Source organism: Zalophus californianus, chromosome 11 (genome assembly GCF_009762305.2).
Source record: "Zalophus californianus isolate mZalCal1 chromosome 11, mZalCal1.pri.v2, whole genome shotgun sequence".
In the NCBI taxonomy this organism is placed as follows: Eukaryota; Metazoa; Chordata; class Mammalia; order Carnivora; family Otariidae; genus Zalophus; species Zalophus californianus.
The window spans coordinates 102,603,536-102,628,638 of record NC_045605.1 but is presented as its reverse complement, the minus strand read 5'-3'; the positions used below and the strand labels follow the sequence as shown (position 1 = coordinate 102,628,638).

The 25,103-nt window shown below is 35.4% G+C and overlaps 1 protein-coding gene across 3 annotated transcripts; it reads right to left on the bottom strand.

Annotated features, from left to right (window-relative positions):
• Positions 1–5,562: 5,562 nt before the first annotated feature.
• MS4A13 (membrane spanning 4-domains A13) lies at positions 5,563–24,609 on the bottom strand. 3 transcript variants are annotated; one of them, XM_027580042.2, is made up of 7 exons: positions 24,295–24,608; positions 22,028–22,146; positions 19,510–19,650; positions 16,235–16,291; positions 15,176–15,295; positions 10,733–10,828; positions 5,563–6,163 (listed from the first exon to the last, which is right to left on the bottom strand). In XM_027580042.2, exons 2-7 carry the CDS (start codon positions 22,079–22,081, stop codon positions 6,101–6,103), a joined length of 531 nt encoding a protein of 176 aa, XP_027435843.1. In that variant the 5' UTR covers positions 22,082–22,146; positions 24,295–24,608; the 3' UTR covers positions 5,563–6,100. The 3 variants fall into 3 exon arrangements, with proteins under 3 accessions (XP_027435843.1, XP_027435844.1, XP_027435845.1); XM_027580043.2 differs by lacking the exon at positions 22,028–22,146 and having other exon boundaries at positions 24,295–24,609; XM_027580044.2 differs by lacking the exons at positions 19,510–19,650; positions 22,028–22,146 and having other exon boundaries at positions 16,235–16,278.
• Positions 24,610–25,103: the final 494 nt, after the last annotated feature.

The following is a 25,103-nucleotide window of genomic DNA, read 5'->3' as shown; positions in this document are numbered from 1 at the left end:
ATGTTGGGGCACATTCTTTCTATTCCTAATTTTTGAGAGTTTTTTTTATCATGAAGGATATTGAATTTGGTTAAATGTTTTTACCTCAACTATTGAAGTGATTATATAATTTTTATCCTTCATTATGTTAATGTGTTTTATCAGATTTATTTATTTGGTTATGTTGAACCATCCTTGCATCCCAGGGATAATCCCACTTGATCATGATTTATGATCCTTTTAATGTATTGCTGAATTCAGTTTACTAATATTTTGTTGAGGATTTTTGCCTTTATGTTCAATAGGCATATTGGCCTGTAATTCCTTTTTTTGAAATGCACTTGTCTGGCTTTGGTATCAGGGTAATGCTGGCCTTGTAAAATAAATTTGAAAGGGTTCCTTCCCCTTCAATTTTTTTTAAAGAGTTTGAGAAAAATTGGTATTAATTATTTAAATGTTTGGTAGAATTCAGTGAAGCCACCTGGTCCTGGGCTTTTGTTGTTTGGGAGTTTACTAATTCAATATTCTTGCTTGTTATTGGTCTGTTCAAATTTTCTATTACTTAGAAAACGCAGTCTTAGTAAGTTGTAGTTTCTAGGAATTTATCCATTTCTTCTAAGTTATCTAATTTGTTAGCATATGATTGTTCATAGTAGTCTCTTATGATCATATTTGTTTGGTATCAGTTGTAATGTCTACTCTTTCTTTTGTGGTGTTATTGAGTTAACTTTTTTCCTTAGTCTAGCTAAGGGTTTGTCAATTTTATCTTTTCAAAAATCCAACTCTTTTTCTATTGATCTTCTCTGTTGTCTTTCTAGTCTCTATTTCATTTATTTCCTTATTATATCTTTCCTTCTACTAATTTTGGGCTTAGCTTATTCTTCCTTTCCTAGTTCCTTGAAGTACAAAGTTAGGTTGTTTATTTGAGATTGTTCTTGTTTCTTAATGTAGGCATTTATTGCTATAATGTCCCTTTTAGAACTGCATTTACTGCATCAAATAAGTTTTGATATGTTGTGTTTCCATTTCTGTTGTCTCCAGATAGTTTTAATTTTTTTAAAATTAAATATTTCTTGATTTATTATTTGACCCATTGGTTGTTCAGAAGTGTGTTATACAATATTCATATTTTTATGAATTTTTCAGCTTTTCTCATGTTGATTTGTAGTTTCATATCACTGTCACTGGAAAAGTTGGAAAAGACTTGATATAGTTTGACTCTTGTTAAATTTGTGAAGACTTGTTTTGTGACCTAATATATGGTCTACTTTGGAAAATGTTCCATGTGCCCTAGAGAAGAATATGTATTCTGCTGCTGTTGAATGGAATGTTCTGTATATGTCTGTTAGATCCATTTGTTCCAAAGTACAGTTCAAGTCAATTATTTCCTTACTGACTTTCTGTCTGGATGATCTGTTATCACTGTTAATATTATTGCATTGCTGTCTATTCTTGCCTTCAGATCTGTTAATAATTGTTTAATATATTTAGGAGCTTCAAAGTCACATTTCAAAGGAGCGCACATATGGGGATGTGAAGAGTTTGTGACCATTTGTACAATCTACCAGTTATCAATTCTCTGTACCCTCTCATTTCTCTTTGCCTATATGCTGGCTCAACTTTCTCCTAACCTTCTTGAGAGTATCAATAGTATAAATTAATTTATATTCTTGTCTCTTCTTTTTCATATACTGTTACATCCTTTTTACCTCCTGAAATTTAGCCCAAGATATAAATACCAACAATTTATTATTTGCCATTTCCATTACTTATTTGACATACTAGAATCCCTACCTTGGAACTCACCTCTCCTTTGGCTTTCATGATACCATAATTCTCTAATTTTCTCTATTTTCTATGATCACTGCTTAGACTTTGTTGTATCTTCTTTCTTGTCATGAATCTTAAAATTAGGTTTCTCCATGATTCTTCCCTCAGTACTCTACTACTCACTCAGTACTTTAATTCTGGCTGGTTTCATTCATTCTCATATTTTAAAAAAAATAATTGGGTTGAATTAAATATACAAAAAGCTGTACATATCAAGTATACAGGTAGATGAATTATCCAAAGTGAAAATCCATGTAACCCACCCCATTTAAGTAAATATTACCATCTCTTGAGAAGCTCCCCTTCAGCCCTGTGATAGCAAAACCGCTTTTTTTGTTAACTTTTTATTTTGTAGTAAGTATAGATTCACAAAGCTTCACACAATTATAGATTCACAAATATAGTACAGAGAGGTCCCATGTAGCTTTCACTCAGTATCCCCAGTGGTTTTATCTTACATAGTTATAGTGCAATATCCAAACTGAAAATGTGATATTGGTACTATGTGTGTATAGAATTCTATGTCATTTTATTATATACATAGATTCATGTAATCTCCACCACAATCATGATACAGACCTATTCCATTACCACAAAGATCTCCTTGATGCTACCCCTTTATAGCCACAACCATTCCCCATCTCCTCAGCATCTTTAACCCCTGGCAGTCATTCACCTGTTTTCCATCTTTGTCATTTAAGAATATTTATATAAATGGAATTCTACAGTATGTGACCTTTTTGAAATTGACTTTTTTCCCCCTCACTTAGAATAATGCTCTCGAGATCCATTCAAGCTGTTATATTTGTTAACACTTTATTAAGAGTTTTTGCATTTGTATTCAAGGGGGATATGATCTGTAGTTTTTTTCTTTTTTCCTTTTTTTTTTTTTTTTTGTACTGCCTTTGTAATGTTTAGCCATCAGAGTGATACCAGCTTCCTAGAATGAGAGGTAAAGTGTTTCCTCCACTTCTATTTTCAGGAAGAGATTGTGTAGAATTGGTGTTAATTTTTCTTAAAATATTTGGTAAAATTCTCCAGTGAAACAATGTAGGCTTGGAAATTTCTTTTGTGGCTAGTTTTAAATTATCAGTTCAATTTTTAAAGTAGTTGCAAGGCTAGTCAAATTGTCTATTTCATATTAGTGAGTGATGATAACTTGTACTCTTCAAGGAATTGGTCCATTTCATGTAAGTTGTTGATTTTATGCATATAGACTTATTTGTAGGATTCCTTTATTGTCCTTTTGATGTCTGCAGGATCGATAGTGAAATCTTGTTTCATAGATTGTTAATAATGTGTTTCCTCTCTTTGTCAGTCTTGCTAAAGTTTTGTCAATTTTGTCAATCTTTTCAACAACCAGGATTTTGTTTCATTTAATCTATTTTTCTGTTTTCAGTTTGATTTCTTATTTTTTGCTTCTTTCTGCTTGCTTTGAGTACATGTGCTCTTTTCAAGTTTCCTAAGGTTATGACTTAACATTAATTTAAGTCTGTTTCTTTTTCTAATGTAAACATTAAATGCTATAAATTTCACTGTTAAGCTGCCTCACACAAAATTTGATCTGTGGCATTTTCATTATCATGTAGTTCAATACATTTTTAAAAAAATTCCCTTAGAGACTTCTTGTTTGACCTATGGATTATTTAGAAGTGTGTTAATAACCATTCTTTCTTCTGAAAAGTTACTGTATTGACTTCCAAAAGTTCTTTTACTTGCTTTGATCTTTTAGCAAATAGAATCCTGAACATGTAATACTTTGTGTTTGGTATTTTTGTTCAACATTAATCCATTCTATTATTGATGAGCATTTGGATTTGGAATTTTAGATTTCTTCAGTTGGGGTTTGGAATACTCATTCAATGGATATCTTGTTTTATGTTAAACATATGTACTAATTTTCAGGCTATAAACCTAGGAATGGAGTTTCTAGTGTTGGCTATTCTTGAACTGTTATCCCAAGTGGTTTTAGCAATTTATATATTTTATATGCTGGGCATGTAAGTTACAGTTCTCTATATGATCCAAAAGAGTTGATATTATCATTCTTTTATTTATTTATTTTTCTTGCCATTCAGTTGGGTGGGTAGTGTTATGTTTTATTCAACCTATACTCTGATATTTTTGTCTGCTTGTTACATCAATTATTAAGAAAAGTTGCTAAAATTTTCCCAGTATAATGGATGGTCTATTCATCATTTTAGTTCTTTCCACCTTTGCTTTATGTATTTTAATGATATGTCATTATTTACATACAAATCTAGAATTATATCTTCCTGGTGGATTGACAATGTTGATGAAATTTCCTCTTCATCTCAAGAATTTTTCTTGCTTTAATATTTACCCTAATACTAGTTTGTCTACCTCTGTTCTATTTCTTTTCTTTCCTTTCTTGCTTTCTTTTGGACTTCTCATATTATTTAAATTATAAACTTCTAGGCTGTTATACAGTCTTTAATTATTCTTTTAGTGATTACCTGGGAGATTACAGCATGCACCCTCCCTCAACTTATCAAGGGCTGTTATAAATCAGTTCTTTAAGGCAAGGATCCTAGAACACTTTAACTCCATTTATCACCTGTCTTAAAAACTCCTCAAGGGCTTCCCACTATCTGCAAGATATGGTTCAGTACAATACAGTCATCAGTCCATCAATCTTTGATGATTTGACTTAGCACCTGGCTTCTTACCTTTCCAATTTTCACTTGACCTATTCCTTCCTGTCATTGTGTTTTAATGATATATATTTATTTTAGCTACTGAAATATACTATGATCTTTTTCACATTTTGATTTTTGCATGAGCTAATTTCATTTGAAATGTGTTCCCACCTTCCAGTTTGCTTTGTAAACTAGGATTAATCCCCTGCTGAGAGGCTGTATCCATCATAAAACTTTATTCCCTCTCCCTCTTATTTTCCAACAAAAGGATTGTTATCTCCTCTGTGCTGCTTCAATTTTTTTCATACTTCTGTTAATATATGTATCACATTGTATCACACAACTGATGAAACCTCTTGAAATTTAAATTATATATTATAATATATAATTATTAAAAATTAGTTTATAATTTAAATTTTAAATGTGCTGTTTTTTTATTTTCTGCCTTGTCTTTCAAGAGGTTTCATCAGTTGTTATCTAATATTATAAAAAGATTTCATGGGTCTAAGAATTCCAGTGCTTAGCTTATGTCTATCAGTTCAACACATATTGAGTCTTCCGTGTGCCAATGACTATATTAAACTCAGGAGTATCAAAGGTTAATAAGGGACTTCACCACAAAGAGTTTTTGTTTTAGGGGAAGAAACAAAGAGTTAACAAATCAAGACTATGCAGTGTGATACATATATTAACAAGTATGAAAAAAACTAATGATGTAATGTATAGTGATTAATATAACATAATAAAATAAAATAAAAGGCAATGAGGACCTTTACATTGGCAGGATATGTATCTCATTTTATAATATAGGAAATAGTTAAAAATAAAAGCCCTTTGAGTCAGCCTAAAAATAAAAATTAAAAAATAAAATAAAAGAGAGCTACATGAACTCAGTGGCACGATTAATATTGCTGAGCAAGGCTCTCTGAAGTTCTGTTCCCTATTAGAAGAGAGGGGGAATCTGAATTCTGAAGAGATTTTTGGGAACTTCTCCTTACTACGGAAAAGCAGCTTGAACAGATGATCCAAGCAATGATAAGAAATAAGAAGCCAGGGAAATGAAAGGGAAGAAGGACAGTAGAGACTTTCAGGGCAAAAAGGAACTTTAATGAGGACAGGAGCAGTCAAAGAAAAACAATGAAGGGATTATGAGTTGGATGACTTTTGATTCACACTTTGTTCAGGTAGAAGCTAGTTCAGGTAGAAGAACTCATACTGAAATGTACTCTTGTAGGGGCATACATTATTTAAAGTTTTCCTGAGAATTACATAGTATCGTGCTCCAAGTCTTTATTATCTGTACTCTAAAGACAATCACAAATCTTTTTTTATGGTCTCTTACAAAAGCTCTGTTAGGGAGAGTTGACAGCTTCAGAGTTAGAGTTGACATGTTCAGAGAGAGAAGATAAATTTTTCTTGTAATAATATATTTAAATAGGGAAAAGCTTTCTACTTGGAGCCTACAAAAATATGTGCAGAGAAATTTTTGAATACCAAGAAGAAAAATCCCAACTTGTTTGTATTTTCTTTTGCACAAAATCTGTGGGCTTTGTAGCAGCCTTGTTATACAGATATCATTAGGGCCCACATCAGGTATGAGCACCAGGAAAAAGCTCACATTTCTAAGGTCTTTAAAAAGTGCTCTCAGCTTCCTCTGTAACAGCTGTGAGACTATCTTCATTATGATGATGACTCTGAAAAAAAAATTAACCTCTTATAAATCATATCATGCTTCCTAAGATCATACATGTAACAAATACTTAGTTTTTTAAAAAAATAAGCAGTGCTGATGTTTATAGACTAAAATGTTAAAGTGCCATGTGTCCTCTTTGGGTCCCAACTATACTTCACCCCACTCTCTTAACTCCTACTAGACATTTGTAACTTTTTTTTTTAAAGTAGGCTCCACATCCACTGTGGCGCCCAACGTGGGGCTTGAACTCACAACCCTGAGATCAAGCCCCAACCCGAAATCAACAGTTGGATGTCTAACCAACTGAGCCACCCAGGTGCCCCAGACACTTGTGACTTTTTGGCATACTTCCAAACTTTAACAACAAAAAATTCTTCTTGACTATGAACAGATGCCAGCACCCCAAAGGTTACCTCGTCATGATATTTCCCAATTATTACCTATTTCTTCCTCCCAAAAGTAACTTGTGATTTTGACCTTTAGGTAATTAATCTTTTCTTTTCTTTCCAGTTTTACTACTTGCATCTTTCTGTAAAGATGATAGTTCAGCTTTAGTTTTGCCTGGTTTCAAAACTTCATCGGAATGGAATCATAAAGTAGGCATTCTTTGGGTCTTTCTATATTTAACATTATATATGGGAGAGTCATCCATGTTGTTAAGTATAGGTATAGTTCATTTTAATTACTATGTAGAATTTTATTAGAGTAATATACTTCAATATATTCACCCATTTGCAGTGTTTCCACTTTGGGACTATTATGAATATATTGGTACTTTCATGGAAGTGTATCTTAGTACATATGCACACATATTTCTGTTGGGTATATACTAAAAACTAAAATTACTGGGACGCCTGGGTGGCTCAGTTGGGTAAACGTCTGCCTTTGGCTCGGGTCATGATCCCAGGGTCCTGGGATCCAGTTCCGCATTGGGCTCCTCGTTCAGTGGGGAGCCTGCTTCTCCCTCTGCCTGCCACTCCCTCTGCTTGTACTCTCTAACAAACAAATAAATAAAATCTTTAAAAAAATAAATAAAATTACTGATAGGGTATGAGCATCTTAACTTTCAATAATGCCCCAAAAGTTTTCGAAGTTGTAATAATTTATATTCCAAGTAGGAGTGAGAGGTTTCTTTTATCCATCGGCATTATCATCACTTAGAATTGTATTTTGAAACTTAATCATTCTGTTAGGAAATGAATATCTCAGTGTAGTTTTATTTTAATGTTATTATTGAAATGGTTGGATTTATGCCCAATACCTTGCTATTAGTTTCCTATAGGTCTTGTGTTTTTTTATGTTCCTCCTTTGCCTATTAATACTTTCTGTATATTATCTTCTTTGTTATCTTATTATATTTTTTGTGTTCTTAGTGTCAGTCTAGGAATTAGACGTGCATCTTAATTTATCACAAATTGCTTCAGGTGCATGCTACTTTAATTCCAGTAAAATACAGAAACTTCATTCTCATGTAGCTCTATTCCTTCCACCTTCCTCTACGCTATTATTGTCCTATATATTACACCTACATGTTATATGCTCAACAGTACAATGTTTTTAATTTTATAATTTTATCTCTTAAAATTTCAGAGGGAAAAGGAGACAATATATAGCTATAGAACAGGGGTTGGCAAACTCTGGAATATGGACCCAATCCGGTTCACTATCTGTTTTGGAAAGTTTAACTGGAACAAAACCATATCCGTTCATTTATATATTGTCCATGGCTTCTGTCATTCTATAAGGTAAAGCTGAGTAGTTATGACAGATGGAATTAAGGTTGATAATAACATGACTTTAAAATAAGGAGATCATTTTGGATTATCTGGGTGGGCCCAATGCAATTTATGCAACCGTCTTTTCAATCAGTTAAGAGAAGCACAAAAGGTATATTTATATTGTTTTTTTATAGTCATCTGCAATAATTACCTTTACTGATGCTCTGTATTTCTTCATGTGTTTTTGAGTTCCATCTGATATCACTTCTTTTTAAAGAACTTCCTTTAGTGTTTCTTGCAAGGCAGTTCTCCTAGCCATGCATTCTGTCTGCTCACTTGTGTGTGTCTTTATTTGCCTTCTGTGTTTGAATGTTAGTTAAAGGATACAGAATTCATGCTTGACTGTTTTCCTCCAACACTCTGCTGTGCCATCTCATTGCCTTCACGCCTCTATTGTTTCTGATGAGAAGTCAGCTGTTAATCTTACTGTGGTTCTATTGTACAGGAAATCATTTTTCTCCTGCTGCTTTTAAGATTTTCTCTCTTTTTTAGTTCAGTTTGGTCCTCAGGTGTCTAGGAGTGAATCTCTTTGTGATTATTCTAATTGGAGATTACTGAGCTTCTTACATATGCAGAATAATATTTTTCATAAATTTCAGGAAAATGTTGGCCACTATTTCTTCAACTATTTTTCCTGTTCCCTCATTTTCTGGGATTCTTATTATTCATATGTTGGTGTACTGGATGGTGTCCCAAAGATCTCTGAGGCACTATTAATTTTTCTTCTCTTTATTTCCTGTTGTTCTTCAATTGGATGATCTATATCATTCTATCATGTTTGCTAATTTTGTCTTCTGTCAGCACAAATCTGCTATTCAGCCCCTCTGGTGAGTTTTTCATTTCGGTAACTGTACTTCTACTACAGAATTTCCATTTGGTTCTTTTTAATAATTAGCATCTCTTTTATTTATATTATTTATAAAAAAATTAATAACTTTATTGAGGTGTAACTGATATACAAAGAACTGTACATATTTAATGGGTGCGATTAGACAAATTTAAATATATGTAAATACCATGATACCATCACCACAATCAAGGTAATAGACATTCATACTCTTATTTGATGAATCATTATCATCATTTTTAATGTTAATGTTAATTAACATGTCCATATTTTTAACATTTTTTCTTTAGTTCTTTAAAGTCTCTGTGAAGCCCAACATTTGTCATTCTCTTCCCCCAAAAAACTGTAGCTACTGACTGCTTTTATTCAGGTGTATATGTCACCATTTCCTATTCTTTGCATGTCATATTTTTGTTGTTGTTGAAAAATGGGTATTTTAGACAATACAGTGTAGTGACTCTGGATTCTAATTCCCTTATCTTCCCCCCAGAATGGTTGTTATTACTGCCTTTTGTGACTTGCCTGTACTAATTTTGTGGAGTCTGTGTCCCTTGCAGTGTGTGGCCTTTGCTATATCTACTTATGCTTTTCATTTTTTTAAATTCATGTTTTTGTTTTTAAGACTGGTTTAATGGGGTTCTTCCCTGGGCAGCATAAGTAGTCAGCCAATGACTGGTCAGCAGTTTTGCTTAAACACCATGTTAAGGGCTGCACTGTGTCCCCTTAAAGTTCGTATGTTAAAGTCCTAACTCCCAGTGCCTCAGAATGTGACTGTATTTGGAGATAAAGTCCTTAAAACAGTAATGAAGTCATAATAACTCATTAGGGTGGGCTTTAATCCAATCCAAATACTTGCTAGTTTTACATGTAAAGATCATTGTTTATAATTTATGCACACCTAAATATATATCTATATTTGTGTAGATGTAGATATATATTTATTTGTTAATTGTCTTTCTTCTCCACTGAAAAGGAAACTTCCTGATGGTAGGGATGTTGTCTTGTTAATCATTGCATCCTTAGTGCCTATTATAATGCCTAGTAAATAGTAGGCCCTCCATAAATATTTGTGAAAGAATGAATGTAGGTATCTAGTTTTTCTTTTTTTCTTGAAAGAGAAAGAGAGAGCACAGCATGCAAGAGTGGGGTGAAGAGGGGCAGAGAAAGAGAGAGAGAGAATCTTAAGCAGGCTCCACACCCAGTGCAGAGCCCTACGTAGGCTTTGATCTCATGACCCTGAGATCATGACCTGATTGGAAATCAAGAGTTGGATGCTTAACCAACTGAGCTACCTGGGTACCCTGATATCTAGTTTTTTTTAAAGCTTGTATAAAATAATCATTCTCATAAACTTTTGTAGTACTGTGTATTATTACAGCATTTAGGGATGTTATCAAACTTGTCATTACACTTCTAGGAATCAAATACCTACACACATACTAGTCGTACATGTAAAGATCATTGTTTATAATAAAAAGAAACTGGAAAAAAACTAAGGACGCAGCAAGAAAAAATGTCAAAATAAATACTAAGGAAAAGTATGATGCTACTAAAAGGTATTGTTTTGTTTTATAATGAAAAGATGTTTATGATAGTTGAGAAAAATCATGTGACAAACAATATGAATATGATCACACAATTAGTAAACAAGAAAACTGTGTATAGTGTGTCTGTGTGTTTGTGTCTTTTTTGTTATATATTTGGATGGGTGGGTATGATGAGGACTACAGTAAGAGGACAATAACTTTTTACTCTATAATTTTACTTTATAGTTTCGTGTATTACTTACATAACTTTATGAACAATAAAAATAAGGGAAAATTTTAAAGGAAATATTGTGACATATTCCATTTTCACGAGTTCTAACATACTGTGTTATCTTCTTATAGACTGTATGTGCTAGAAATCAGCATCTCTTGATTTGCCAGAGTAGATAAACACTTACCAAACCAATACAGCCAAAGATTGAGTATGTTAGTGCAATAGAAAATTCCAAGGGGTAAGATATCAGTAAAACCCGTGAAACTTCTCTTCCAAGTTTCTGAAACCAGAAAATAGGGAGAAATCTTGCATTATTATCTTTAAATATGTTCACAAAAGGAGCTCCTACTATGAGAGTCAAGGAAAATAGGAAAAATAAATAAGCTGCTTTCACCATTCAACTTCCCTAGTCATCTCTACTACTTTGCCTTCCACTCCACTTTTCCTACCCTTAATTCCCCCAGCTCATTATCTTCAGCTTCCACTGGTGGTCTTCATCACTCAGCATCCTTGTCTCACTTCTTACAACTCTTCATTCTCATTATTCTCTTCATGACAGAGTCTCTATCTGTTGGGGTTAATGTAGAGCATGAAATCATCCATAATACCTGGCTTGCTAAAAGGTAACACAGAGGCCGCTGGGGGTGAGGGAAGGTTTCAGAGAAGGGCATAGGCCTTTGGAATGCTGAGGCCTGCGTGACCACTCTGCCATAGGAATGCCGTGGGGAGTTGCCTTTCCCGAAGCCTTCTTAGCTCAAACAGCTGCCCTGTGATTTAAGAGGTGTATGCACTGTCCCCTAGGCTATGTTTAGCAGAACTTGTAGAACAAGCAGATCATATCATTCCCATAAACAGATCCTCCTAGTTGCAGTAAGACCCCTTGTCACACATCACATGCTTGAGAAACAGTGATAAAGTGATAAAGATTTATGATTATCCTGAAGGACCAATAAAGGTGAGAGAATAGAAGGGCAAAGGGTCGTCTCTGAGCACTGACCCCCTTGCCTTCTCCTCTCTTTTACAGCAAAGTGTGGAGTCATCGTTCATCTGTTGGTACAGGGATTGCTGGCCATTCCCAGCATCTATCCAAGCTCTTCAGTCAATAAGATTTGACTCTATCTCCAGTGATAAGATAGCTACTAAGGGATTTTATCAAGCAATTCTCATGTATTGAAACAACTGTTACTAATTACAAACTTACTTAAATTTGTATGTGCGGTGATAAAAATCTCACATGGAAATTGCTGTAACATGATGTGGAAGGATGAGTAAATCCTCAAACAACATCTCACTTGGAAGTACACAGTGATTATGATTTTGATGGGATAATAAAGCAGATCCCTTCTGTTGTGATCAGAAAGATATTTTCAACTACATATCAGGATGAACGATATTGGTCCTAATCCTGAAAATGAATGTAGTTTTTGTGCTGGCTATAGAAAGAAAAGAATGTTATTCAGACCTGGAAAGAATAACATTACAATCTCTCTCCTTCAATGCTTTCTCTTCCTCCCTCTCTGTTTTTGGGTTTATTTAGTATCTTTTACGCAAAAAACTATTAGGTGGTAGGGAGTAGATAGTAAGAATGAAATGGCAAAAAATTCCTGCTTTCTCAAGGTTTATATTCAAGTAGAAAAGACAGAAAGATAATGTAAGGTAACATATAATTCGGTTAAATACGTCAGAATGGATAAAAACTTGCTCAGGAGTTTGAGGGGACAGGAGGTTTGCCCTAAGCCATTCATATCCAGGAAGCCTTCATAAAGAGGTAAGACATTGTAAGCAAGAGTAAGACTGAGAAAAATGGAGGGAAGCAACATTCTAAGCAGCTTTAAATTTTCATTTACTAGTTTTTTTGTAACTTATCTTGCTCCAGAAAAAAATGTAATAGCATAAATTAAAAGTGTGACAAAATAATTAAGAAATGGAGACATAAAATAGAAACAATAATAAAGTTAAAATATATATCACACGACCTATGGTTTGATAATGTGAGGAAAAAAATGAATGCAAGAATGAACATGTTTTAAGAAAATGATAAAGCGAGTTTAACTCAGGTATAGGGAGTATATGATAGTAACAGGAGGATAAAGAAAAGGCTATAGAGGGTGTGAAATATCAAGTTACCTTATCAGAATTCTGATTTAATTTTGTTGGCAGAAACACAATTGTAGCATTTTAGCTGAGAAGTACTGGTGACCTCTTTGTTGCCAAGATAGTAAAAAGTCATTTTGTCCACATTCCTTAACTTGTATGTGTTAGTGTTATTCTCAAATTCTGCCCCTGAAAATAGCAAGGTATCTGCCAGAGAAGTTCAAAGAGGCAAACAGTGGAGAGAGTGACTGAGTTCTTGACAGGCGATTTTAAGCCTTTGAGTCCAGTGTAAGTCAGTAAGTGCCCTTTTCTTGCTTAAGTCAATTTGGGTTGTATTTCCCGTCACTTACAACTAAGAGAGTCCTAGTCAATAAAAATTAAAGTGAATAATAAGCAATAATTGGTAATCGGGAAGACAGTGGAGAGAAGGGTGAAGGATTACATCAAGGTTTTCAGCTTTAGAGGCTGAAATAAGGGAGTCTTGCAGCACAGTACTTTTGAGGAGGCAAACTTTTTCCATTTTATATCTGTTGAAGTTGAGATGGTGACAACAGAAGCATATCGAAGTGGAAACATCAAGCTGGCCATTAGAATAAGAGGCCTGGAGTCTGGGAGACAAACAATTTAACAGGTATGTGTTGGCACTTTCTCTACTGACACATAAAGAAACTCAGGAACAGGGAAGTTAAGAAACGTGTCCTCAGGGTCACATACAGTGAGTACTGAAGACAGTGTTTGAATAAAGTCAGCCTGGTTCTGGATTTAGAATATCAACCATTTTGCTATAAGAGAAGTGTGTTTCAGAGGCATGCACTTTTTGGGATAGCTGAACCTACCTGGGAACACTGATAACCTTGATGAGTTTATGGGTTTAGCCAAGCAGCTTGCTTATATTAGAAAAGCTGGCATTTGGAAAATCTTGTAAAATGTTGGCTGCCTTAGTAAATGTAGAACAGGATTCTATAATCCCTCTAAGAGAAGATTGTGGGTTAGAAATGTAGGTCTAATATATAAGTTCATTCATGTAATTAATCACCGCAAACAAAACAAACTTGTGCATTTGTGAAATTGATCATTAATACTGAGTTCAGATAAATACAGTCTACAGTGGTTTGTAATACTGTTTGCAAAAGGAGAGTCCTGGAAATTATGCCATTATTATCTTAAACTGATGATTATAAGCTTATGAATAAGAGTGGTGAGCTCAACATAATTTGGTCCAATCCTCCACTTAATAACCTAATTCTTCTTATCTCTGCCACCAAAATTAGAACTGAAGATTGCCAGAATGAATTTCCAGGGAAAATGGAGAATTTTCTTACAATGTACAGGGAAAATCTGATGCATACTTATTTAAATCAATCCATCATTCATTACACACAATCCATTTTGGGGTACTATTACATCTTCTCTCAATCTTCCATTGTCCTCTAGGCTTTTATTCTTCATGCTTGGATTCCTTCGACTGATGGCCCCTTTACAATATAGTGCAGGTATAGAGAGAGGAAAGTTGAGGTAGGGGGAGCAGGAAGATTATGCCTCATCTACAATGAGTCTTCTCATTAGAATTATTTTTGAATTAAAACTTTCAAGTTGCTATTTTTTGTTTTGTTGTTCAATAATAAAGAGGAGCTCTACTCTAATGTATTCTCATTTGAATGTCCTTTGCAGCACTGATATTCTGTAATTCTGAATTTAAAGCCAACACAATTGAAATAAATCAGTTGTGATATCAGGAAAGATATTCACATTTACTGGAGAATGTTACTATCTTAAGAAGAAATACAGTTACTTCTCTGGTACAAAGTATGTGACTGGATATTCAATTAAATGGAAACAAGACAGATTCACGCACATGTAGCATTTGAACACAAAACAAAATTCATGTGAGACACAAAAATAAGCTGTGTATGGGGGCGCTTGGGTGGCTCAGTTGGTTGAGCATCCAACTCTTGATTTTGGTTCAGGTCATGATCTTAGGGTCTTGTGATGGAGCCCCACATTGGGCTCCATGATCAGTGGGGAGTCTGCTTGAGGACATTCTCTCTCCCTCTCCCTCTGCCTCTCCCCCCACTTGCGCTCTCTCTCTTTCTAAAATAAATAAATAAATCTTAAAAAAAATAGGCTGTGTATGAAAAGCTCTGTGTTAAACCAGAAATTACCAGGTGTCTACATTTCCAAATATATGCATCAGTAGCAGAATTCTTTTGTTGATTTTGGGAATGGTTTTAGGGTCTAGGATTATACATTTCTTTCATTAAGAGAATCATCAGTGACCCCATGCCTAATGCATATACATTTATCACTGAAGCTTTCACATTATCTACTTGCTTTATTTTAATTGGGCATGTCAGGAATTCAAACATTCTATTAATATTTACCAAAAAATCATGTTAGAATTATTTTTGAATTGAAACTTTCAATCAAGAGCTTACTACTTAAACCAAAGAATTTCTTGAAGACTAATAAAAGTCTTATTTTACCTCCAAAGGCTTTAAAACCTTGGAAGAGAATTGTTTGAATGGTCACTTACTGCTTGTCCATAATTCCTGTATGACACGGAATTAAAAGAAGACAACTCAATTGTTGTTAGAATTGATGCAATAACTGCAACAATCATGCAGAAGATGTTCATCATCAAAGCAAATGTAATCTGAAAAGAAGATACATGGTAAGCCTGTTATATTCTGAATAAACACTTAGGTTAAACAGTTTGTATTGCTGAAAAAAAATCATTTTGTCAAAACTCTGATCTAGTTTCTGAAGCTTTAGAGGTGCTGGAATGCTTGCCATTACAATAAAATATCTTCCTGGTTTACATGAAACCCAGTTAATCTGGAGGGAACAGTGAAATATCACATCAGTAAGCATCAGTCTTCCATTTGAGCTAAAAAATGTATTTTACAATATTCTGAGTCATTTGGAAGAAAGATTGTTAAGATAGGATTTGAACAAAAGGAGATCCACTATAAAATGGAAAATGAAACAAAAAAAGATGGAAAATGACTGCTTGTAGAAATAAGCCAAACAAGATTCAGTGATTTTTAATCCAGGATTTTCATTCTCTAGGGAAATCTATCAATATCTTTGGATATGTTTTTATCTGTACAATTGTGAGATCAGACACATTGATTTCTTAGCTCTAGGAGTCTAAGATTTTTTTCTTTCCAACATCTTATCTATACCATAGATGGATCTTCTGGACAGATCCTCTATCTTATTACAAGATATAATCCTGTTCCCAAACTAGGTAGTTAGGACAATGAAGTTTTACAGTAATATTTTATCTATATATAAAGGCATTATTAGGTCCTATTAAATTTTTTCACTAGTAAAGTTCATACAATGTTAAAATAAGGTAGAATACCAAACCAAAAAAAACCCTATATTTAAATTTAGAACTTTTACATAATGATTCTAATTAATATAGAAAGTTTGTCTACAGTAAGTTATGTGCTCCTAGATTGTCATTTAATTATTTTACAAGTAGGGTAGATTCCTTCATTGCTTAGGTACTCACTAAAACCTACTTAGCTTTGTGACAAGTGTGACAAATTCACTATTGTTTTCTAAAGCAATGCTCTCCACTTACCATGCCTTGAGTTGGATGCCTTACTGCTCTTATTATGGAGCCTCCTGCAATGATAAACTGGATATAAAAACATATTTATAAATACTCATTGATAATGCTCATAAACTTAAGATGTATTTTTAACAACTCCCTCTTCCAGGTCAGTTATTTTTAGAATACCAAGAATAACAAAATATAAAGAAGTTTCAGTAGAAGGGGTCAGGATAAGTTTCCATCATATAGTCATGAACTAAAAGCTAATAGCTGGGTCACTAATCACAGAAACATAGGGGACAGTGGGCAGAATTCAGGTTGTGGTATATACCAAAGATGACTTAAAGAGTCCTGAATCAGGGGCCAAGTTTGCTTATATCTGTGCATGCCTTTTGAACTCATTTGATTATCATTTCAAATGCTATCCTTCCTAATAAAATAAAGCCATTGATTGCAATTATTGTATACATAGCCAAATGTGAAAAAAGTGGTTCATGAGTCTATTCCAAATTGTGTTTGTACAAAATATATCTCTTGAGACTGTGGCCATTATTAAAGTAACAACTGTAATTCATGTTTTTGCCTTTTTTAAAAAGAGTTTCCATTATTTCACACCAGATTACTTTGTCTATTTCCCAGAAGTGTAAAGTTATGTCATACTGTTTGAAGGTGAGCTGCATATTTCCCTTGGAACATTCCTTTTGTCTTATCTGTTTTAGTGGATTTTACAAAGATCTAAGTCAAATGATAATCTGTGGAAAAACAGCACTCATGCTATACCATTTATAGGAAGGCCAAACCTTAAAGCTTACTAACTCCTCCAGGATAACTTAAATTTACACACACGGCACTTCATTCCGTAATAAAAGCTGAGATTTCTGAGGAGGTACACAGTGAACAGAAGAACATAAAGTTGAATTATAAACTGGAGTGCGCTGTAGCTAGATTACCAAACCACGCGCTTCACAAAATGCCTTTCAAGGTTATGACAGTTTTGCACTGGATTAAATTTAACTGAAATTTTAGATAATTTATTCTAGGAGCTACACATGCTATTTTTATAACATGCACAATTAAACACTGAAGGTCACGAATCATTATCTGGATTTTGTCTGCAAATCCACTATTGTTTTCTAAAGCAATGCTCTGACAATTGTGAGCCAATGTATAAAGGCAGAGGATCTCCTAGGGGCCACTGCTTTCTCTGTAGCCCTCTCAAGTGGTGGCCATTTTCTCTTCCAGCCCTTATAACTTCCCTCTCCTCCAGCTTTGAATCAAATGTCATCAGATTCTATCACCACTATCCAGCCTGGCTGAAGTCATCAACTGATGACTTGGTCACTCTAGTCTTGGTGATTTTAATTTCTGTCTCATTCTCTCTCTAACACCTCTTAAACCTTGGTGTGATATATATATATATATATATATATATATATATATATATAAAATCCTTCTAATACCTGGGTCTTATGTTTCTTTGAACTTCTCTTCTCTAATCCTCTGACCCATCCTAGCTCAGTCACTCACTCCCATATTCATTCTCTTGTGCTTGTTTCTGCCAATAAGGATGACATCTTTCAAATCTCATTTCCAAGTATCCCACTATGACCACCAGCTTCTATCTTTCTACATCATGTCCTGTAGTATCACAACTTTAACAATTCTTTGAACCCATCTGCATCTATAATCAAGCCCCTCACCTCTCTGTTATATTCTCTACTTCACCAGCTTAAATTTCATGGTTAACTATTACACTCACTTATATACACTTTCAACTCGTTTGCACTGTTCTTATTTGATCACAGATGCATGGTTAAACCCAAATCCTGATTAAATGCAGTTCTCCTTCTCACTGAATGCCTGAACCCATGCAGCCAAACAGGACTTGAGAAAGACACACAACCATCTTGACCCATATCTCACTACACACATTCTGTTCCTAAAGCTTAAGTGAGCTCTTAATCTTAGTGAAAGTCTAACTACTTTTCCACAATGCATACACTCTCTTTTTCTAGGTGACTATTTCATATCCTCTCTTCAAACAACCAATTCATTATCCCATTCTCCTTCTCAGCTCATGATCTGGCTTCTTAATTCACTGAGATATTTGAAGCCATCAGAAGAAAAGTTCCACAAGCTCCCAATATCCCATCTACCTACCTATCAAAATTTGTCCTTTCTCTTTGTTTCTCCGCCTTTCCATCCTGTTACCCACCTTGGCACTATTTACATTAAAGATGGATAATTCTTTCTTATGAGGGCTATCCTATACTTTGTAGGGTATTTAGCCATATCCTTGGCTTCGGCCTACTAGATGCCTACCCCAGCTGTGAAAACCAAAAATGTCTCCGGACATCACCAAATGTCCTCTGAGGGGCAAAACCACCTCTAATTGAGATCCACTGCTAGAGATGAACTGTCCATGAACCTAAGTATTTGTGTATTAAAATTCATCACCTCTTGCCTACCCCAGTACAGGATTCTAATAATCCCTCCTTCCCTCCATTTATTTCATATTGATTTTCCCTCTTCTGGTTCAGTCCCCTCAGTAAAGACATGATACTTCCAACTTACTGAAACAAATAAGCAAACCTTGTCTTGATCCAAACTTCCTCCCACTACTACTTCATTTCTCAATGCCACATTACACCAGAGTCCTTAAAGGAGTTTTATTTGCTGTCTCTATAGTCTTCTCCTCCCATTATTTCTTAAACCAACTCCAGTCAGGTTTTGCTTCACCATACCACTGAAACTACTTGTCAAGTTTATTGCTAACTCCAGTGGTCAATTCTCAGCCTTATTTGGCAAAATAACAGAATTTAATATAGTTTATCTTTCCCTATTTGTTCACTCAGCTTTGAGGATGCCATACTTTTCAAATTTTCCTACTAACTTATGGCTATCTAGAAACCACAGAAGAATGCAGGTAATGACAAATTTAGAAAATGTGTGAGTAGACTCATTGTGTGAAGAAGGTAAGGACCCTAAATACGAAAATAACCATGCTAATGGATATTATGGTTAAGATTCTTTGTCTTTCACATATCTAAAGACAATCCAACCTATGGTTGTCATTGTGTATTCCCTCCTGTATCCACATCTCTTGTAACAGCACTGGTAAGTTAAAGGTACTAAAAAAACATGTGTTGAAAGAAAGAATTTGATTTTGAATAAATTACCAACATGGGATTTACTTACATAATTCTCCTGAAATCTCTGTTTAAAAACTGTTCTCTATCTTCCACTAGTGGCATGAATAGTATTTATTGAATGATTAAATCATATAAATATATTCTACTCACAATAATTCCCCATAAAGCACATCCTGTTTTGTAAGTTATAGGTTCATACGTCCCAAAGACTCCTCTAATTTGTCCCATATACAAAATCAATAGGAAATACCACATGAAAACATGAAATATGCCAATCATAATCTGGAGAGCCTGTGAGAAGAAAATGATATTAGTACCAAAACCATGTAATTTATAACATTATTCCAGTAAGTGTTAACTCTAAGAAATATTTAATACTTTTATGAAAGATAAAAGTTAAATAGCAATGCACTGACCATGTACTTTCTGGACTGGTTAGCCCCAAAGGAAAGCCCTAACCAGGAAGTACTGAGGTTTACCAAATAGGAGTCAACCATTCTTGGAGCATCAGACTGTTCAATGATAATTCTAGTCAATTCTCCCATAAAATAGTTGACAATCTGACCCTTACTACTGGCTATCCTCCCTACCTATCAAGTAATGGCATGAGAGGAGAATACTGAAGGTATTTGGGGGAAAATATGGTTACTAGTCTATTTGGATGCAGGAAACCTTATATCCAATATATTCTTGTATATTAGTAATTATTAAGGTTGAACCACTTTTTGCATCTTTTTGAAGGTTTACCTTTGCCTTCAAGGTATATTTGGTATGTATCTTTATTACAAGCATGCTGTTGTGAGGTACAGTCCAACACAGAGATACAAAGAATATCCAGTGTAGGCTTGCTTGTACAAGGTCTTCCTATTGGATAGGGGATGAGCTGGTGGAGGGGTGAATTATTACCCAACTTTAATTTGTAAGAAGATAATTACAATCCAAGTAAATATGTGCCAGTAAATTTATTTCTCAATTTATATGTGGACTAATATTTCATATACTGAATCACATTTTTAATTACTGTTTAAAAATTTTAGAGGATTGGGGCACCTGGCTGGCTCAGTCGGTAAAGCATGTGATGCTTGATCTCAGGGTCATGAGTTCAAGCCCCATGTTGGGTGTGGAGCCTACTTAATAATAAAAAAAAAAAAGTAAAAATTTCAGAGGATACACTATTTTTACTTAACATAAACTTTAATAGGAAGCTATTTAATGCTTTAACTTTAATAGTTCCAGCTCTTTGTAAAGTAGTCTAAAAACACATAAATGCAATCAGCTAATATTAAAGATACGTTTTAGAGAATACTCCATTATAGAAAGACGACTTTTTCAGTAACAATCTTATGCATTTTTATAGATTTAGAATTTTAGATTTCCTCTGCATCAAATTGGGAAGAAAGGCATTATCTTCAGAGATTCTTTGGATTTGATTGGGAGAAAATCTTCTACTAGATAGCAAAATCCTTGAGAGCCTGGACTTTACAGTTATCTCACTGTTGTCACCAGCCTCTAAAAGTGGGAATCCAGTAAACATCTCTTGAATAAGCACATCAGAATGGACACTAATCCCACATGACTTTCCCAACTCTTAAGTGAGCTTGAAAAATAGTGTCTCCCTTTATAACTGGCGGTTGTCCTATATAATACTATGAAATATCCAAGTAAAGAAAGCTTGAAAAGAACTCTATAAGAAAGCAAGGCTGCTAGTGTGTGGAGAAGAACAAGATGGGTTTTCTCATTTAAAAATTGTTCTTAACCTACACCCAATGAATGGCATTTCAGGAGGTCATAGGCCTCTTCTCCACACACAGAAATATGAGTGCAAAGGATTACAATATATACATGAAGCTGGGGAGAAGATCCAGAGCTTTCTTCCTATGTCTGAAGGGGTCTGTGACTCCAAAGAGATTAAGAACCTCTGCTGAACAGTCAGATGGGAGACAATCTACAACAGCGGCCAAGTTCAAAGGAAAAGTTCACATCCGGTGGAAAAAGTTCTTTCTCTTTCAAATGTGAAAGAGCATGATCTTCATAATTCTTTGGTGTTTATTAAGAGATAGCTAAGCTCTCTGTTTATAATTGAAGAGACAAATTAATAATCATTAAATTGCACAGACATCAATACAGTAATTGAAAGAGATCAGCAAGAGATCCCTCTCCCAGTTAAAAAAAAAATACTTCTTTTTCTTTTATTCCTTTTTGGGATTTATCTACTACCCTATGTATGTTGGTTTAGTCAGTATGCTTATTATCTGAGCACATATTTGTGTATGAAGAGACATGAGATCAGTTAAAATTTGTAGAAGACAATCAGTATTTAAAAAAAACATTTTTTTGGGTGAAGGGGAGTGGGAGATACAGGCAGATTCCAGTTATGGAATGAGTAAGTCATAGAAATAAAAGGTACAGCAAAAGGAATATAGTCAGTGATCTTGTTATAGCACTGTATGGTGACAGAGGGTAGCTATGTTTGTGGTGAGCACAGCATAATGTATAAATCACTATGTTGTACACCTGAAACTGATGTAACATTGTGTGTCAACTATACTCAAAAAATTTTTTTTAAACCCATTTTTGACTTAACCAAATATGCCCCTCTCCAGACTCAAGAATAATCCTTAGTAAATTGAAATATTCCTGAATTTAGTCAAAGTGAAGTCTTACTTACCCCTAAAACAAGACTATCTGCTGTAGAGATTTTTGAACACATACATGGAGCCATACTACCAGCATTTCCTCTAGATGATTATGCTTCTAATCTTTGCTGATATTTTTATTAGCAAACTTCTACAAAACAATACAAAACACGTATACACACTTTGCTCAAAGAAAATACTTAAGTTTGATTGTTTCCCTACTGTTTTACAACCACCTCCCCAAACTCTGAAGCAATTGCTTTCTTCTTTCTGTGCTTAATTTTGTAAAGGCATCAGCTTGCATCTACCTATTCTGAATAATGGCCTCCATAAGTGAAAACCCTCTCTCTAAGGCTAAAAAGTATAGGCATATTACAGTTATTCTCTCTGAGTTGTAAAACAGTGACTCTGGATGATAAAGTACGAACACTTAGGGAACAGTGTTAGAGAATTTTCAGTAAAGCTTTTACACCACTTATTTGCAATCCATAATCAGTTCAATGCAATTCATAATGCCATATTTGCATTTCAAAACCAAGTTCTTGTACTTAAATTCATCATGGGCTCATGATTTTTTTTTTTTTTTCTGTCACATACTTGCTATCTAGTTCTTCTTTATGTGAAAGAACTTTTTCTGCCATCAGACAACTTACCAAAGTTGCTTCCACAATCCTAAAGTCTTCTCCTAGGGGTTCTTTTGTTGTTATCGCCCCCACCCCCGTTATTCCTGCATTTCTGGTGTTCAGAAAACCTGGCTAATAACTATATCCTTTGTGGATGTGACATTACATTGTTCTACATCTTCTAACAGGTCTTACTTAGGTCAGTAACATGAATCATGCCACTTAGCCAGGTGATCATCTAATGGATGATATTAAACCCTGAATCTTGGTCCTTTCAAAAGGAGGGTTTGAATAAATGACCGCTCATTCCCTATACCCTTAAAATCTCATGATTTGATTATTTTAATGCATCTTTGGTTTCTAAAATTGATTTTTGGTTTCTAAAATTGATATCTCTTAATTCTATAAAGTACAGAGACAGAAAAAAGCTAGGTAAGAATACAAGAGCTATTGACAGTAGAGAAAACAGTATGTTAACAACTTAAGTATAAAGAATAAGTTTCATATATTAAACAGCACCTTTGAGAAATACCAAAGAAAGGCAGGCCTAAAGGCACCCAAGATTAAGATTAATCATTCTGTTATGCTTAAATAAAAGACATAGAATTACAGAATTCATATATAAAGTAATGAGGAAGTTATATCTAGATTGCTATTGTCACTTTTGAGAAAAAAGGAAAATAATAAAAAACAATTAGCCCTTTTTATATGTATAAAAATTCTCACAGTTGCTAGTGGAAACACCATGAGTGACTTGGGGAGAATATTTAGCATCCCTATAGTCTCCATCTGGCCCCCACCAAAACCACCCCAGGTGAAGTACCAAGAAAAAATAGGTTGCATGTGGCGTTTAAAATTCTTCAGCTTAATTGATGGACGAAAATAAGAAATTCTACAATATTGTTTCTGGAATAAATGATGGTTAGAATTTTTTAGAAAAACATTCTACAATACTCTATAACCCAGTTAATATCTCATTTTCGTAAAAAAAAAGATAAAAAATAAAAATTAATAATTTGTTTTTATTTTCTGGTGATCTCATCACTAATCCAAAAAGCAGCTGCAGAACAAGCCCCTAGCCCTTATTCCCAACCCGATCCTCATTCCCTACCCCTGCCTTAAAGACACAGGAATTCTGGAACAGTCACAGAGAGCTTATGTCTGGAAGCCACTTCTCCATCTTTAGCAGGGATGCGACTCCTGTCTCCAGAATAGAGTTCAAACTCTTTGGCAGGGCCGATAAAGCCCTTCATGAGCCCTGCCCACTTTCTCGGCCTCGTCCAGCCCCTCCCTGGGTTTCTGCCCTAATGGCTCCCACAGCAACCTTCTTTGGGAAGCCTTCTCTGCCCCAGTCGTTACTACTCCTCTCCTTGCCCTCCTACATCACAGTGTTGTCTAACTCTGGATGATCAGGACTGGCTCCCAAGGCAATGTGAGCTCCCGGAAGCCGAGGAATTCACTTCTCCACGTCCAGGGCCAGTCCTGGGCTGCGACCGAGGGGCTCACCCTCCATGAAGCGGACGGGGCTGGGCGCACAGGCGGTGGGTGAGTTCCAGCGACTGCACAAGGATGGACCGGGCAGGAGAGGGAAGGTGGGGGGCACCGAATTCTATCTCCGCGCCCCTTTTTCAGCTTTTAACACTTAAGAAATACTGTAAGCAAAGCGACATCATTACCCTTCATTTTACTTGTTCAAGGTCCTAAGGATCGAGTTTCGCCCTCTTGGGTCCAGGCCCAGGCTGAGGGGGCGGAGTCCCGGCGCGGGCCGGTCCCCTTGCCCAGGAGCGCTCCTCCAGCACCCGGTCCGGGTCCTCCCGCCAGTGCCCAGGCCCAGATCAGGAGGCAGATGTCAGTGGGCAGCGCCCTCAGGGCCAGGTTCCCAGACGCTGCCGGGCAAGCATCACTGAAGCAGCAAGGAGCCCAGGACCCAGCAGGCCCTCAGGCTCCTCAGGCCACGCGGGCCTCCAACGGCGGCGGCGAAGGCGCTGCCCTCGTGCGCCTGCGCACCCACTCCTGGTACGTGGCGGGGGCGGGGAAGGCCGTGTGCGCAGACTCACTAGGGCTTTGAGGACCACGTGGTCAGGCTCGCGGGAACTACGGCTCGGTGTCTGGAGAAATGGCTTCTCTAAACATCTATTTCTGATATTGGCCCTTCTGGTGCATTCGCTGCAGAGCGACTCAGGATCACTGATGAAAAGTCAGTCCCTCACCTTCTCTGTCCTCAGAGGAAAATTGTAGCGCAAATGCATTTTAGGAGGTGTAAATATTGAAAAAGGCAGTTGAGTCAGTGACTACCCTCCACCTTTTTTGTTTTGTTTTTTTTAAAAAAAGTTAGAAGCCGAAGAAAGAAATAAATGAAGAAGCTATTTGGCAAGACACCAGAATGACTTTCTCATCCACCTGCTGAGGTGAGTTTACGTTTCAGTTTATACCTGGTATCAGTTTTCTATTCGATGGGGAGAGTTGTTAAAACAGTGTGTGTGAA

Bases quoted from the DNA above. Each gene is read 5' to 3' on its own strand.
- MS4A13 (XM_027580042.2), bottom strand. From the start codon at position 22,081: ATGGCTCCATGTATGTGTTCAAAAATCTCTACAGCAGATAGTCTTGTT. The intron at 19,651-22,027 runs GTAAGTAAGACT...TTCTTCTCACAG, and splicing joins CAGATAGTCTTGTTTTAGGG to GCTCTCCAGATTATGATTGG. The intron at 16,292-19,509 runs GTGAGTAGAATA...TTTTATATCCAG, and splicing joins GTGCTTTATGGGGAATTATT to TTTATCATTGCAGGAGGCTC.